We start from the raw sequence: 13,431 nt of genomic DNA on the forward strand, positions 1-13,431 counted from the left end.
AATAAAGGACCTCCATTTGCTTGCTTTCGTCCCTCCACGAGCCCCTGGGCTTCACCCTTGGCCAAAGATTGTGATTTATGCTTTTCTGAAATTACAGACCTACCTGTTCACAACCTGTATCATTCTTACTCTTTAGAGGAAAGGCTGCCCTCTTTGGTTATTCATTCCAGCCCTCTTTGCACAGGTACTCATTCAGAACCCCTCTCAGTGGCTCACATCTCCACCCTGCACAGTCCGTTGTAGGGGAACAAATTGGAACCTTATGACACTGGTTCAGATTCTGTTTCCAACATGTCCTGGCTTTGTGACTATGAGGCAATTACTAGTCTCCCTTGGGCTTTCAGTGGGAGGGCCTTAGGGTCCCGGCAGATAAAAAGGTGATGATGTTGTAAAATTCTTAGATTGAGTTTTTGATAAGAGCTTCTAAAACCGAAAGAGACAGATAGCCATATTGTGACTTAAGAAACTTTTTGTCTGTGGAGAGAGCCTGTACGCCTAATGCCTAGTCATGTACCAGCTGATGACTTGGGTTCACAGCAGAAAAAAAGCCAGCCTGGCAAGAAAGCAAGATGGTAGCCACTTTCTTATTAAAAGAAAGTGAGGATGTGGTTTCTGATCAAGGAAAATGGCTATGGAAACCCAGCAAGCGTTTTGTGTCTACCTTTTATGGTTGATTGTATTGAGCTTTACAACTGCAAATAAATGCCTTTAAGTGTTTATAGATACAAAAATAGAATGAAATAGAGCCTGCGAGAAAGGGGAGATCCTTTGGGATTCTCCACCGATCTCACATTCCCACTGAGGGATTTTAGGGATGTTTTGCAGGTCAAATGGTATGAATATCCAGGCAGATCTTTGGAGGTCGACCTGCTGCTTTTCTAGCTGTACACTACAGGCTTTTAATGCAGAAAACCAATTCCTTTATGGGCCATTCACTGGAGTTTTCAAGCGCTGTTTGCACATAAGTTGCTGTTGACCACTGCTCTGATTCTAACCAAAGTGTCATGTAAGATCTGGTTCTGTAGTGTGAACTTGCCTGACCTGTGCTTCTGTCTTCACAAGTGACCCTTAGAAACAGAGGCCAGAAAAATGGGGCCCAAATCCCTTCTCTGGGAGAACCAGTTCCCAGATGAATCTGTACTCTTTGCTCATTTTATACCCTCCCACGTAGAGGGAGTTCCACTGAGGGTACCTCTCCTTGCCCTCCAGTGCTTCCCACTTGCAAAGAAAATAACTGAAAACTTGGAAGTTCACTCTTGTAATGATGGCAAGAAAACTAATATTCCATAAAGAAAAAAACCCGAAGGCAAAAGATTTATGCATATTCATTGTTCTTAAGGGAACTTAAAAGTATTGAGGCACCTGGTGACTCAGTTGGTTAAGGATATGACTCCTGGTTTCCACTCGGATCATGATCTCAGGGTGCTGAGTTTGAGCCCATTCCCCAGTGCGGAGCCTGCTTAAGATTCTCTCGCTCTTTGTCCCCCTTGACCCCCATAGCTCTCTCGCTCTCTAAATAAATAAATAAATAAATAAATAAGCGAGCGGATAAATAAATAAATAAATAAATAAGCAAGCGAGCAAGCAAGCAAGCAAGCACTAACCTCCACTAAATAACTTACACAGACCACTCTCCTTCTCAATCTCCAGGGGTGGAGTTCAGACATTGTTATTTTGAAAAGCTTCCTGGATGATATTAATGTGTCACCAGTTGCATTCAGACCCACTGCCTGAGCTGAATTATCTTCTCCCCTTTTATCTTCTGTCCACTGTTAGTGTTTACATGTTCAGGTAAAACTGCATAATCTCATACCTGGGATCTCTTTTCTTGTGTGCATATATGTTTCACCAGTTTGCTTTTTTTTTTTTAAAGATCTTATTTGTCAGAGACCAAGAGAAAGAGAGAAAGAGAGAGAGAACACAAGCACACAAGCAGGGGAGTGGCAGGCAGAGGCAGAAGCAGACTCCCCGCTGAGCAAGGAGTCTGATGCAGGACTTGATCCCAGGACCCCAAGATCATGATCTGAGCCGAAGTGGAGGCTTCACTGACTGAGCCACCCAGGCATCACTGCCCCCCCTCCACCAGCTGGCTTTTGAATCTGTCATATTTTCTTTCCTCCTTAAGTGCCCTAAGCAGTGCCTGAAGTATTGCCCTGCATATCTTGGCTCTTTGGACTCTCTCCCTAAATTAACAGTTTGTCTGCAAATGTAGAATAGTTGTAACTCTCAATGACATGGTGAGTTTACCAATGACTATTTCTCCCACTGTACTGGTGAAGGGATCTAGTATTCTCCTCTGTTCCATGGCAGCTGAAGCAGAGACCCAGGTATGATCATACTAACACTCTCAAAGAAGGGGAAAAACCCACTAGGAGTGAGGAGGGAAAGATGCACAGGCAGTTAAGTTTCACTTCTTGGAGGCTGGAGTTAAGTTCAGTGTTCAGTTGTGGGGCTGTCCCGAGTGTGGCCATGTTGTCTGGGGTTTAATTTCCTGGATTTTGTCCTGTTTTCTGATCTTGTCTGTGCTACCATCCTGTCACCTGTGTGAGAGCTACTATCCACCCAGTAGATTTTTTTCTACTTGTCGCCTGTCTCAATTTCTTGGTTATTAAGAACACTAGTTGCTGGGACGCCTGGGTGGCTCAGTTGGTTGAGTGGCTGCCTTCGGCTCAGGTCATAATACCAGCGTCCTCGGATCGAGTCCCGCATCCGGCTCTCTGCTCGGCAGGGAGCCTGCTTCTCCGTCTGCCTCTGCCTGCCACTCTGTCTGCCTGTGCTCACTCTCTCTGACAAATAAATAAATAAAATCTTTAAAAAAAAAAAAAAGAACCCTAGTTGCTGCATGTGCAATGCACCATTTAACAACACGTAGCATGATTCTCTGTCCTTGAAGATTTGAAATGTTGAGGTGCCCATGATGATGCATAAGGGTGTGCCTCTTTCTTCCCGTTCTTTTCCTGTCTCAGCCAGCCCAGGGCTTTACATGCCCTGTGTAGGGTAATAACTCCAAAGTCTTTTCCCAGCTCCAACCTCTTTCCTGAAACCAGGCTCGCAGAAGTCCAGCCACCTATTTGGAAATTTCTACTTGGAATCCATAGAGTCATCTTGGATGAAACATGTCCAAACAAAACTCTTCTGCCCGCAAACTGTATTTGCTTAGGCAGAAAACTTCCTTGATTCCTCTCCTATTCTACACACAGTTCTTTTATAGGTTCTATAAACATGTCTCTCAAATCTGACTGCTTCTCACCATCTTCATGGGTGGACCTAATCAAGTCTTCTTTCACAAAGATGACTTGCATAATCTCCTAAAAATTGGGCTAAACGTCTCCTTAAAATAATCTTAGAATATTTGGATGTTGATTTGTTCATCCTGTCCATCCTTCCCATCAGTTTTACTTTCTCCCTACCTCTCTCTCTTTTCTCCTGTGTGAGAAAGAACTTTTAAAATTTTTTTGAAATAATTTTATATTTATAGAAAAGTTTTAAGACTTGAGAGAATTTCTGTATACTTTTCCACTGTGTTAATATGTTTCCTTTTCTTTTAAGATTTTATTTATTTATTTGAGAGAAAGAGAGCCCGAGCAGAGAAGCAAAGGAAGAAGAAGATCTCCCACTGAGCAGGGACCCTGACTCGGGTCTTGATCCCAGGACCCAGAGATCATGATCTGAGCCAAAGGCAGATGCTTAACCGACTGAGCCATCCAGGCACCCATCCACTATGTTAATATCTTTTATAGTCTGAATACATTTGTCAATACCATGAAATTAACACTGGTATATTACTATTAACTAAACTCAGACTCTCTTTGGATATTAGCAGGTTTCCCCCTTTTTCTGATCCAGAAACTAGCTCAGGATCCTACATAGATTACATTTAGCCATCTCTCCCTCCTTTAATCTCTGACAGTTTCTCAAATGTTCCCTGTTTTTCACAATCCTGATGTTTTAAAGAGGACAGGTCAGATGTTCTGTAGAACGACCCTCAATTAGGGTTTGCCTTATGTTTTTTCATGATTAGACTGGACTTAAGGGTTTTTAGCAAGAAAACCTGAGGTGAAGCCCCTTCCCATAACATTGTATCAGGAGCATATGAGAGCGACCTAACTTAGCAGGTGGTGTTAATCTGAATCACTTGGTTAAGACCTTGTCTGTCAGGTTTCTCCACTGGAAAGTTGTTATTTTTCCCTTTCCCTATTCTAGATTTGGAAGTGTGTCACTAAATCCAGCCAATCTCAGGGGGAAGAGAATTAAGCTCCACCTCTTAGAGAGAGGGTTATCTAATATATATATATATATTTTTTTTAAAGATTTTATTTATTTATTTGACAGAGAGAGAGAGATCACAACTAGGCCGAAAGGCAAACAGAGAGAGGGAGAAGCAGGCTCCCTGCTGAGCAGAGAGCCCAATTCGGGGCTTGATCCCAGGACCCCAAGATCATGACCTGAGCTAAAGGCATAGTCTTAACTCTGAGCCACCAAGGTGCTCCAATATATATTATTTGTGATATAATCACATCTCCTTTCTTTTAAAATCACAGAATGACCCATCAGTTAAAAAGAATAGCTCAAAGAGTCCCTAAACATATGTGAACATATTGTTCTAATTTTGTATGTATAACTATTAAAAATATTAAATAGGGGCACCTGGGTGGCTCAGTCGGTTAAGTGCCTTCTGCTTGGATCATGATCCCAGGGTCCTGGGATCAAGCCCCACATGGGGCTTCCTGCTCAGCGGGAGCCTGCTTTTCTCTCTGTCATTCCCCCTGCTTGTGTTCCCTCTCTCACTGTGTCTCTCTCTGTCAAATAAATAAAACCTTAAAAAAACCCATATTATGGTACATTCTTTTAAAATTACCATTGTGGAAATTGTCTATACATATGAAACATCGCAGTTTTCTCTCTTGCCTTCATGAATAAAACAAGTTATTTTCTTCTTTTGTGCCCAAGGTTGATGGGGGTGGGGGAGCATGAGGTGGAGGGGGTCCGGGTGGGGGGAAGAAGCTGAATCATTTCTTAGGACTCTTTTGTTCCCGGATTCTCCTAAAATTCTCTTACTGGGTTTGAGGGACCCTTGTTTGTCCTCACTCTTATCCAGGAATCACAAGAAGATCACAGTGTTCTCAAACAAAACTAACTTAGCTTCATTCACCCTTATTTTCCGAATGCATATAAGCTAGTTAGCACTTTTAGAAAGGGGGGGTGGGCAAAGGAAATCGTACTGTCAGCAAGTAATGATACACAGCAATTCTAAAAAGATGTTAGAAGTCACTGAGAAATCAGTATCCATGAAAACCATTTAAAAAATTTTACTGTTCTTGGGGCTCCTGGGTGGCTCAGTCAGTTAAGTGTCTGCCTTCAGCTGAAATCATGATCCCAGAGTCCTGGAATTGAGCCCTGCATTGGGCTCCCTGCTCAGCAGGAAGCCTGCTTCTCCCTCTCCCTATGCCTGCTGTTCTGTGGACTTGTGCCCTCTATCTCTCTGTCAAATAAATAAAATCTTTTAAAAAAATTGTAATGTTCTTGAATGTACTCTTAGGAGTGTCTTTAATCCTGTGATGATTAATAGTTCCATATTGTTTAGTTCAGGCAGATACTTCCTGACCTTTACTCTCTTTGTCCCACACTTCTTCCCTCCCCTAATCCTTACCTGATGCTAAATTATTAACGTGCGTTCCAGATCTCCTAAGCAGAAGCTTTGGTTTATGACTCGGACCAATACCTTATGTCTTACCTAATTATCTAAGTATGTGTTAATGCCCTTCACATGACATTAAGAAAATAAAATGAAGACATGTGCACGATGTACGACAGGGGCTTCGGCAGAAAATGCACTGCCACCGCTCACTGACTTCTGCGGGCTTCGGCTCAATCAGTGTGTGGTCCCCATGCATGAGCCACCCATTGCTCTGTCTGCAATCGCTAGGTCCTCCTGGAATCCGCTGCCATTTGAAGCCACTGTTCACAAGGTCTTGGCCACAGCGCATTCATTTCTCTCACTTTATTACCATCACATCTGATTCCAATTTGCTCCCAAATTGAGTTTCCAGTGCCGAGTCTGACATTCAAACCGTCAGGTGGATTAGCTCCCTCAGCTTGGTTAGCGTGGAGGCTTCAGGTCAGTCGACAGTGGCCGATTAAATGTCCTCTGCTCCTCGTCCTGGAGCCTCGGAGGCCGTCCCATGGAGCAGCAGCACCAGGTTACGCACCGTGACCTTTCTCCTTGCTTGGAGCTCATCATGCTAGATGCTGGACCTATTGGACTTCTGATTAAAAACAGAGTTGGTTTTTATCCCTTATCTTGCTGTTTCAGCAGTTTTTTTTGTTTTTTTTTTTTCCTTCTCAGAGCAGAGCAGAGCAGCCAGCTTACGGTTGGGTCATTTGGTGAACTGTGATTAATTGAACTATTTGGGGATCATTCATTTGGCCCTTTGCCTCTCATATCATGAGTGATCTATTTGCATATGGAGTTGAAATAACATCTGACTGACTCTGTTATTAATGATAACCCATCAGCCCTGCCTCCTTTTCTTGCTGCGCTGTTGTCAGATCAGCTCACAGGACCACAGCGTTTCCTTTCTCGAGCTCTAGGCCTTTGCTGTGCAGCGGGCTTCCATAATTCCTTTCTAATAGATACACGGACCCGTGAACGATTGCTTCTAGGTAGTTGTTCTTCTCTTCTTGCTTTTCTCTTTTTAACCTGCAAACAAAACACATGTCTCAGTGCTTGTCATCACCAAAGATAGACTTGCTCATTGGTTTTCCATTTACATCTCAGTTCACAAGGAAAACAGGCTTGACCAGAGACTTTTCATCTTGTCCTTAGGGGGTTTAGTAAATGAAGGTGCACTTAGGTTTCACAATCAAGCATCCAAGTTGAGCAAGCCCTGTAATTTCTCGGAGATAATCAAGGATTGGAGAAAAAAGCGAAACAAAACAAAAATACAGTGTTTCGTCTCTGAACCTTGAGGCTCTTGAGAGGAGAAAGAGCTCCTGCTTCTAAAATGGTTTCCTTGTTTCTTCTTGTAATTAAACAGTGATAGGATTATTATAACTGTATGGGAATACATTTGCCAGTTAATAAGTAGGGTGGGTTACATTTAAAGCAACGTCCTCCCCTCGGTCTGCTCCTTTCAAGGCCGTGTTCTGTAAGCTGTGCTGGGATAAATTGTGCTGTTTAGAAGTAAGATCTGCGGTCATTGTCTGTGACACCCATTTAGGGATCCAATAAAAATAGGGGACAGGAAAGGTGAATTTGAAGCCGAGGGGGAAACACCTTTCAAAAAAGCTTCTGGAAGGCAAAAAAAGAAAAAGGAAAAAAAGGTAATTATAGGAATGAAAAACTAAATTTAGTCAAGTCTTTCAAATTTATACTGGTTTTCTTTTGTTTGTTTGTTTAAATAGCCTGATGACTCATGACTTCCTATTCCTTAATTATTGTTATCACATAATCATTCTTGAGGACCAAGGCTTCTGAAATCTCCATTCCTGGGTGAAGATATTTCTGTATCCCTTTCTGTCTCTGTGGTTGGCTTTTTTGTTTGTTTGTTTGTTTTCACAGTCTCCCCTATAGTTAGGTGGATAGTGATCCTAATTAGTGATTAGCGTGAGAGCACCCTTTTGAAGACTTTAAAGCACTCTATTAATTGTTGCTGTCTGGTTACCTTTCGAGAGATTCATTAACCTACTTTTAAATAACCAAAGTCCTAAACTGCATTTATGTTAAGAAATGAAACCAGAAGGATATCTTTGGGTTTATTTAAGCAAATCATAGTAATGTGTAATCTTTGGTATGCACAGGGTCTTGCATGAGTTTATTTCTGTTGGGGGTGAATAGCTGGATTTCACTGCCTTCCCCCTCCCCCCATTTCACCTCTCATTTAATTATAATCCTGCAAAATTTCTGCTCCTCCTTCTATCCCTTTTCTCTTTGGATAAGTCCTTTGGTTCCTCCAGTTTTCCCGAAGCTCAATTTTAGGGCCATGGGGCTCAATTTAGTATTCTATTGTCCTTGCTTTGAGAGGAATAGTGCCTTTTCTGTTTTGGAATTTAGATGAACTATGTTTGTAATTTCAACACAACATGTAAAGAGAACAATGTAAGAAGGGATCCAGCCTAAAATCATGACGTTAAAATCTTTTCCTTGTGGAAAATGCTAAATCAAGCATAATGAAGAATTAGGCTATCTCTTTGGTGCCTTATTAGGCTAAGGTTAATGTGACCTCTCATGTAGGTGTTTTGTTTTGTTTTTCTTTTGCAGAAGGAGCTCAGTCTCCCCAGAAGAGGAAGTTTGTAAGTAGCCTAATTTTGTTTCCTTATTATTACTATGTTGTACAGTTTGTAATGTGGTTATTCTCCAACTTGTTAGGATTTTCAGGCAAATGGAGGATTAATGATAATCAACTGAATTGAGGAAACAGACACTTTGCATTTACTTATAAATGTCACATATTCATGATTTCAGGATAAGCTGAAGAAACTTTCTAGATTTTGTCCTTATGGGTGTTGTAAGCCAAAATGCTTACTTATTCCTGGGGCAATCTTAATTAAAAAAAAAAAAAATTCTCTTAGGTAATCAAGCAAACACATTATTTGGTCTGCAAATGGTATAAATGGATCCGAGTCAAAAATTAGTGTTCTCCTATATGTTCTAGAAATCTGTGATTGTTTTTTATGCTATGGATTTTATGCAAAGGAAATGATAAACTTTTGCCACGATGATGAGGAATTTAAGTCAGCTGAACTTTCTGTTAGATCTGGATCTTATTGCATTGACTGATGTCATGGTCTTATTTTAAAAATAGCAGATTTGGGGCGCCTGGGTGGCTCAGTGGGTTAAGCCGCTGCCTTCGGCTCAGGTCATGATCTCAGGGTCCTGGGATCGAGCCCCACATCGGGTTCTCTGCTCAGCAGGGAGCCTGCCTCCCCCTCTCTCTCTGCCTGCCTCTCTGCCTACTTGTGATCTATCGAATAAATAAAATCTTTAAAAAAAAATAAAATAAAATAAAATAAAAAAATAAAAATAGCAGATTTATGAACCTCAACCTGATTTCTTCATAGTTTGTTCCAACCTTTTGTTTTGAAGGCCAATAATATATTTGCATAAATCATTGTTTGTTTTGGTTTTTGTTTGTTTGTTTTACCATTAGCAAGTTGCAGAAGGAAATTAATTACTTTCTGTGTTCCACTAAATTTAGGGTAGATTTGTTACCAACCAGTGTTGTGTAAGGGCTGATCTGGAAATACTGGGATTTGGTATCTACATTACAGAATCGAGTGGATGGGCAATGTCCTTTTTATAGAAAAGTATAATATTTCAAGTAGGTTGATACAGATCTCAACTTAAAGTATTAGAATTGTATGTGGTAATTGTTGGAAGATTGTATTCATTTTGTTTACCAGTTTTTAGATTATGTCAGTTTTTGCATCTGAGAACCAAAATTTCATCTTCTATGAAGATTTCAGTACTATCTATTTTGGTTCTTAACGTTTTACAGCTTTAGGGTGCCTGGAGGATATGGGATCATTGTTTTTGAAGACTGTGTCTGGATAAATTTTCACAGACTTCCAGCTTTCATCTGTGTGTGCTAGAGGTTAATGACCTAAAAGTTGGCCGTAGAAAATGCCTTTAGAATAAAAACCTTGGCTTCTTCTGAATCATGATTAGGACTCTCTCCTAGACCTGGAAAAGTCCAAACATTTTGGTATTTCTAATCAAGATAAAAAATAAGAGATAAGAAAACCCGAAGTAAAACTACATGAAATATCTTACTAGGAAAAAAATATCTTTTCCCTTGTACCTTTATTTAACGCTTAAATTATCCTAGGTTTGTCTTTAATACTTTATTTGAGAAGTTCAGAATTTCAGTCAGATTTTCTTTTTGCCTTTATATTAGGTTACTTGTTTTTTCTTTTAGCTTTTGAGTTAGTATGTTTCCTGTAAATTTTTATTAAGGTCATGTTAATTACAAATTAGATTCCCCATGTCTATTTAAGGGCCTCCTTTTGTAGTATCTCCTTATCTCACATCTCCCTGTATAAGTCTGTTAATGTTAGCTGATAACTGTGGGTTGGTGGGAGAAAATAGAAGATACATTTAAATTTCTTGACTTGGGAGCATAGAATCTTTCATGAATGAAAAGGGTGACGGCATAAGTTTCTTTGACACCCATGCTTTGAAAGCTTAAGAGAAACATAGAATTACATTTCAGTCATTTAAATCTCATCCTTGGGGCACCTGGGTGGCTCACTGGGTTAAAGCCTCTGCCTTTGGCTCAGGTCATGATCCCAGGGAGTCTCCTTCCACCCCTCTCTCTCTCTGCCGACTTGTGATCTCTGCCTGTCAAATAAATAAGTAAGATCTTTAAAAAAAAAAAAATCTCATCCTTAATAAAAGTCAATTGATACATCAATCAGATAATGGAAGTAAAACATAGCATGTACATCAACATAAATCTACCTTTTCCTTTTTTAGTGAATTCTGTGGAAATTAATATTCCAAGTTAAAAAAAAAAAGAAAGAAGATGCTCTTTTGTATTTTTTAAATTAAATTAATTCATTTATTTTCAGAAAAACAGTATTCATTATTTTTTCACCACACCTAGTGCCCCATGCAATCTGTGCCCTCTATAATACCCACAAGGCACCACAACCTCCCACCCCCCGCCCCTTCAAAACCCACAGATTGTTTTTCAGAGTCCATAGTCTCTCATGGTTCACCTCCCCTTCCAATTTCCCCCAACTCCCTTCTCCTCTCTAACTCCCCATTGTCCTCCATGTTATTTGTTATGCTCCACAAATAAGTGAAACCATATGATAGTTGACTCTCTCTGCTTGACTTATTTCACTCAGCATAATCTCTTCCAGTCCGGTCCATGTTGCTACAAAAGTTGGGTATTTTTAATTAAATATTCCCAGTAGAATTAATGGTGTATGATAGAGATGTTCTGGGACTTGACACCACTCAGCATTTTCATTGACCCCCATATAAAACGTTAGTAATTAATTTCCTCATGCAGTTGTTTTATGACTTAGAGAAAAAGAAAATTTTTTTGAAGATTTTATTTATTTATTTGACAGAGAGAGAGAGAGATCACAAACAGGTAGAGAAGCAGGCTCCCTGCTGAGCAGAGAGCCCGATGTGGGGCTTGACCTGAGCGGAAGGCAGAGACTTAACTCACTGAGCCACCCAGGCTCCCCAAAAAGAAAATTTTTTAAAAATAATTGCTAGAGTGATTTAATACAAGTCTAATGAAAAATCTAATGAAGAAGGGCACAAGTCACGCTTGTCAACGTAACTATTCCTGGTTATTAAAACTTGTTAACACTTAGTTCTTGTATTTACTGGTTAAACGCCTCTGGCATAAGTGTTTTCAGATCTTGTAGTATCTTCTCCCAGAGAGATTGAGGATTTGATTTCACTGTTCTGTTGAATCTTGTTTCCATGTTAACAGTAAGCAAATACACAGGGTGATGGATTCCTCATTGCTTGTAGTTAAAAAGTGGTGCGGCGGAATGTGTTGGGGGTAGGATGGGCTGGGGGTGGAGGGGTAGGGGAAGATGTGTGCCTTCAGAAAGGCTGTGCTCCTGGAAGAAGGTGCCTGATTTTGTTATACCTGGGGCTTCAGCTTTGTAGGTCTTGAAGGATGATATTTTTAAAATGCATTGTCATCATTCAAGCACTTAGGGATTTATCAGATTTTTTAAAAGATTTAGTATTGTCTTACAGATAATTTTTATGTCTGGAATCACAAAAACATGTTTTATATATGTGAAAGTTAAAGCTATCACAATGGATCACAGAAAATAGGTTTTTCTTTTTATTACTATCTTAAAGTATAACAAAACCAAACTGCCTTCTGTCCAAAAGATAATCCAATTCCTCAGGAATTTGTAAAATATGATCATTTTCTCAAGAAATCACTTGAAATCTGTGTTGTTTCATATATGTTTTAAAAGGTTGCAAAGGGAATGATTCTGTCCTTTTTTTGTATGGGGCAAAGGGGCAACAGAGGAGAAGTCAAAGGACCTGCTTTCCAGGCAAGATGTTACTAAATGACCAGTGACTCCAGATCAGATTTTCAGAGGTTTTCTCAGTCCTTTATCAAGTTAAGAGTCCCAGATGTCCTCTCCATGCTGACTGCTTGGATAGCTGGACTTCAGCTACTGCCTTCCCCCTTTCAAGGAGGAAGCCACATGCTAAGACTTGATCCTAGATCCTTCCAGCACTTTCTTTCCATCTCTTTCTCTTTGGAACTAAAGTTGTGATACTCTCTGCTCTTTCTCCTATAAGCTACCTGTCAAAAACTGGAGACCCTTTGAATAAATCATGATATAATCATTCAGTGAAATACTATACAGCAGGTAGAATGAATGAACTGGAACATAAGTATCAACACATAATAGTATCAAAAATGTGCAGAACAGAAGCTAAAAGCAAATTGCATTTACAAGAAAGTATTTACATGATAAAATTTTAAAATGTGCAAAATAAGACATTTGTTGGTGAATGCAAACATGTACAGTAAAAATATAAAAACATGCATGGGTGACAAATTATAGTACTAAATGCTACAGGGGTTTCATGTGTGTAATTAATGTGGTAGATACATGGATATTTACAGTATACTCTCTCATTTTGATATTCTTGAACTATTTTATTTAAAATACTCAGTAATTACATGAAGGTAAGATTTCAGACTGTTTTATCCAATATGTATGGAGATTTAACAATGATTTGAAGGGGAAAATTAGGTAAATTTTACCTGTTTTGAATGAAAGGTTGTACCCAATCTGTATTTATTTTTGTTTTACTCTTGTTTTTTTGTGACTTGAAGATTGGCTCAAATGAGTACAGTTTTATAGTTGCTGGAATATCTGCTGTGGCAGGTACCTTACTAGTTAATGCCAAAGCATCGTAATAAATTTTGGTACTTGTGGAGAAAGGAGGCATGTGAGATGATATCTGAAATGGGACATTATGACATTTAGCTGCAGAATTAGATTTGTTGTCTTGAATTTTCAGGCCTTTAAGAGAAGTGACTGACTTATCTTTATCTATCACAGGATGCCCAGTATGGTCACATACAGAGTATGGGTGTTGGGAGATGACCCACAATGTCTGTCTCCCCCTAGCCAGACAGTGAGCCTCCCAGCAGAGTGAACTGTCCTGCTTTTGCTCAGAGTTCCTGTCACAATGTGTTGAGGACTCATAGTGATTCTGTGTCTGGTCGGCTCATGCCGATCTTTCTTGGTTTAAATTCAGTGTGCAATACATAGGTGCTCTTGAAATTCTTTTTATTTTCCTAATGACAACGAATCTAAACAGTCCGTATTGATGTAAGTGCTCATGGTGTTTTGGGTCCCTTATCTAGTCTTTACCCATAGTTAGATCAGAGCAAGAGGCAAGACTGGGAATTGTTTGTTTTCGGA

At 39.8% G+C, this 13,431-nt stretch overlaps 1 protein-coding gene across 6 annotated transcripts in view; it reads left to right on the forward strand.

Moving 5' to 3' along the window:
* Positions 1–13,431, forward strand: part of MAST4 (microtubule associated serine/threonine kinase family member 4) — a 554,271-nt gene that overhangs the window by 274,488 nt on the left and 266,352 nt on the right. For all 6 annotated transcript variants that reach the window (XM_059417990.1, XM_059417992.1, XM_059417991.1 and 3 more), the window contains one exon: positions 8,261–8,292. In XM_059417990.1, the coding sequence (XP_059273973.1) occupies positions 8,261–8,292 (32 nt within the window). The remainder of the gene's footprint in view (positions 1–8,260; positions 8,293–13,431) is intronic.

This window comes from Mustela nigripes, chromosome 12 (assembly GCF_022355385.1).
Source record: "Mustela nigripes isolate SB6536 chromosome 12, MUSNIG.SB6536, whole genome shotgun sequence".
Taxonomy (NCBI): domain Eukaryota; kingdom Metazoa; phylum Chordata; class Mammalia; order Carnivora; family Mustelidae; genus Mustela; species Mustela nigripes.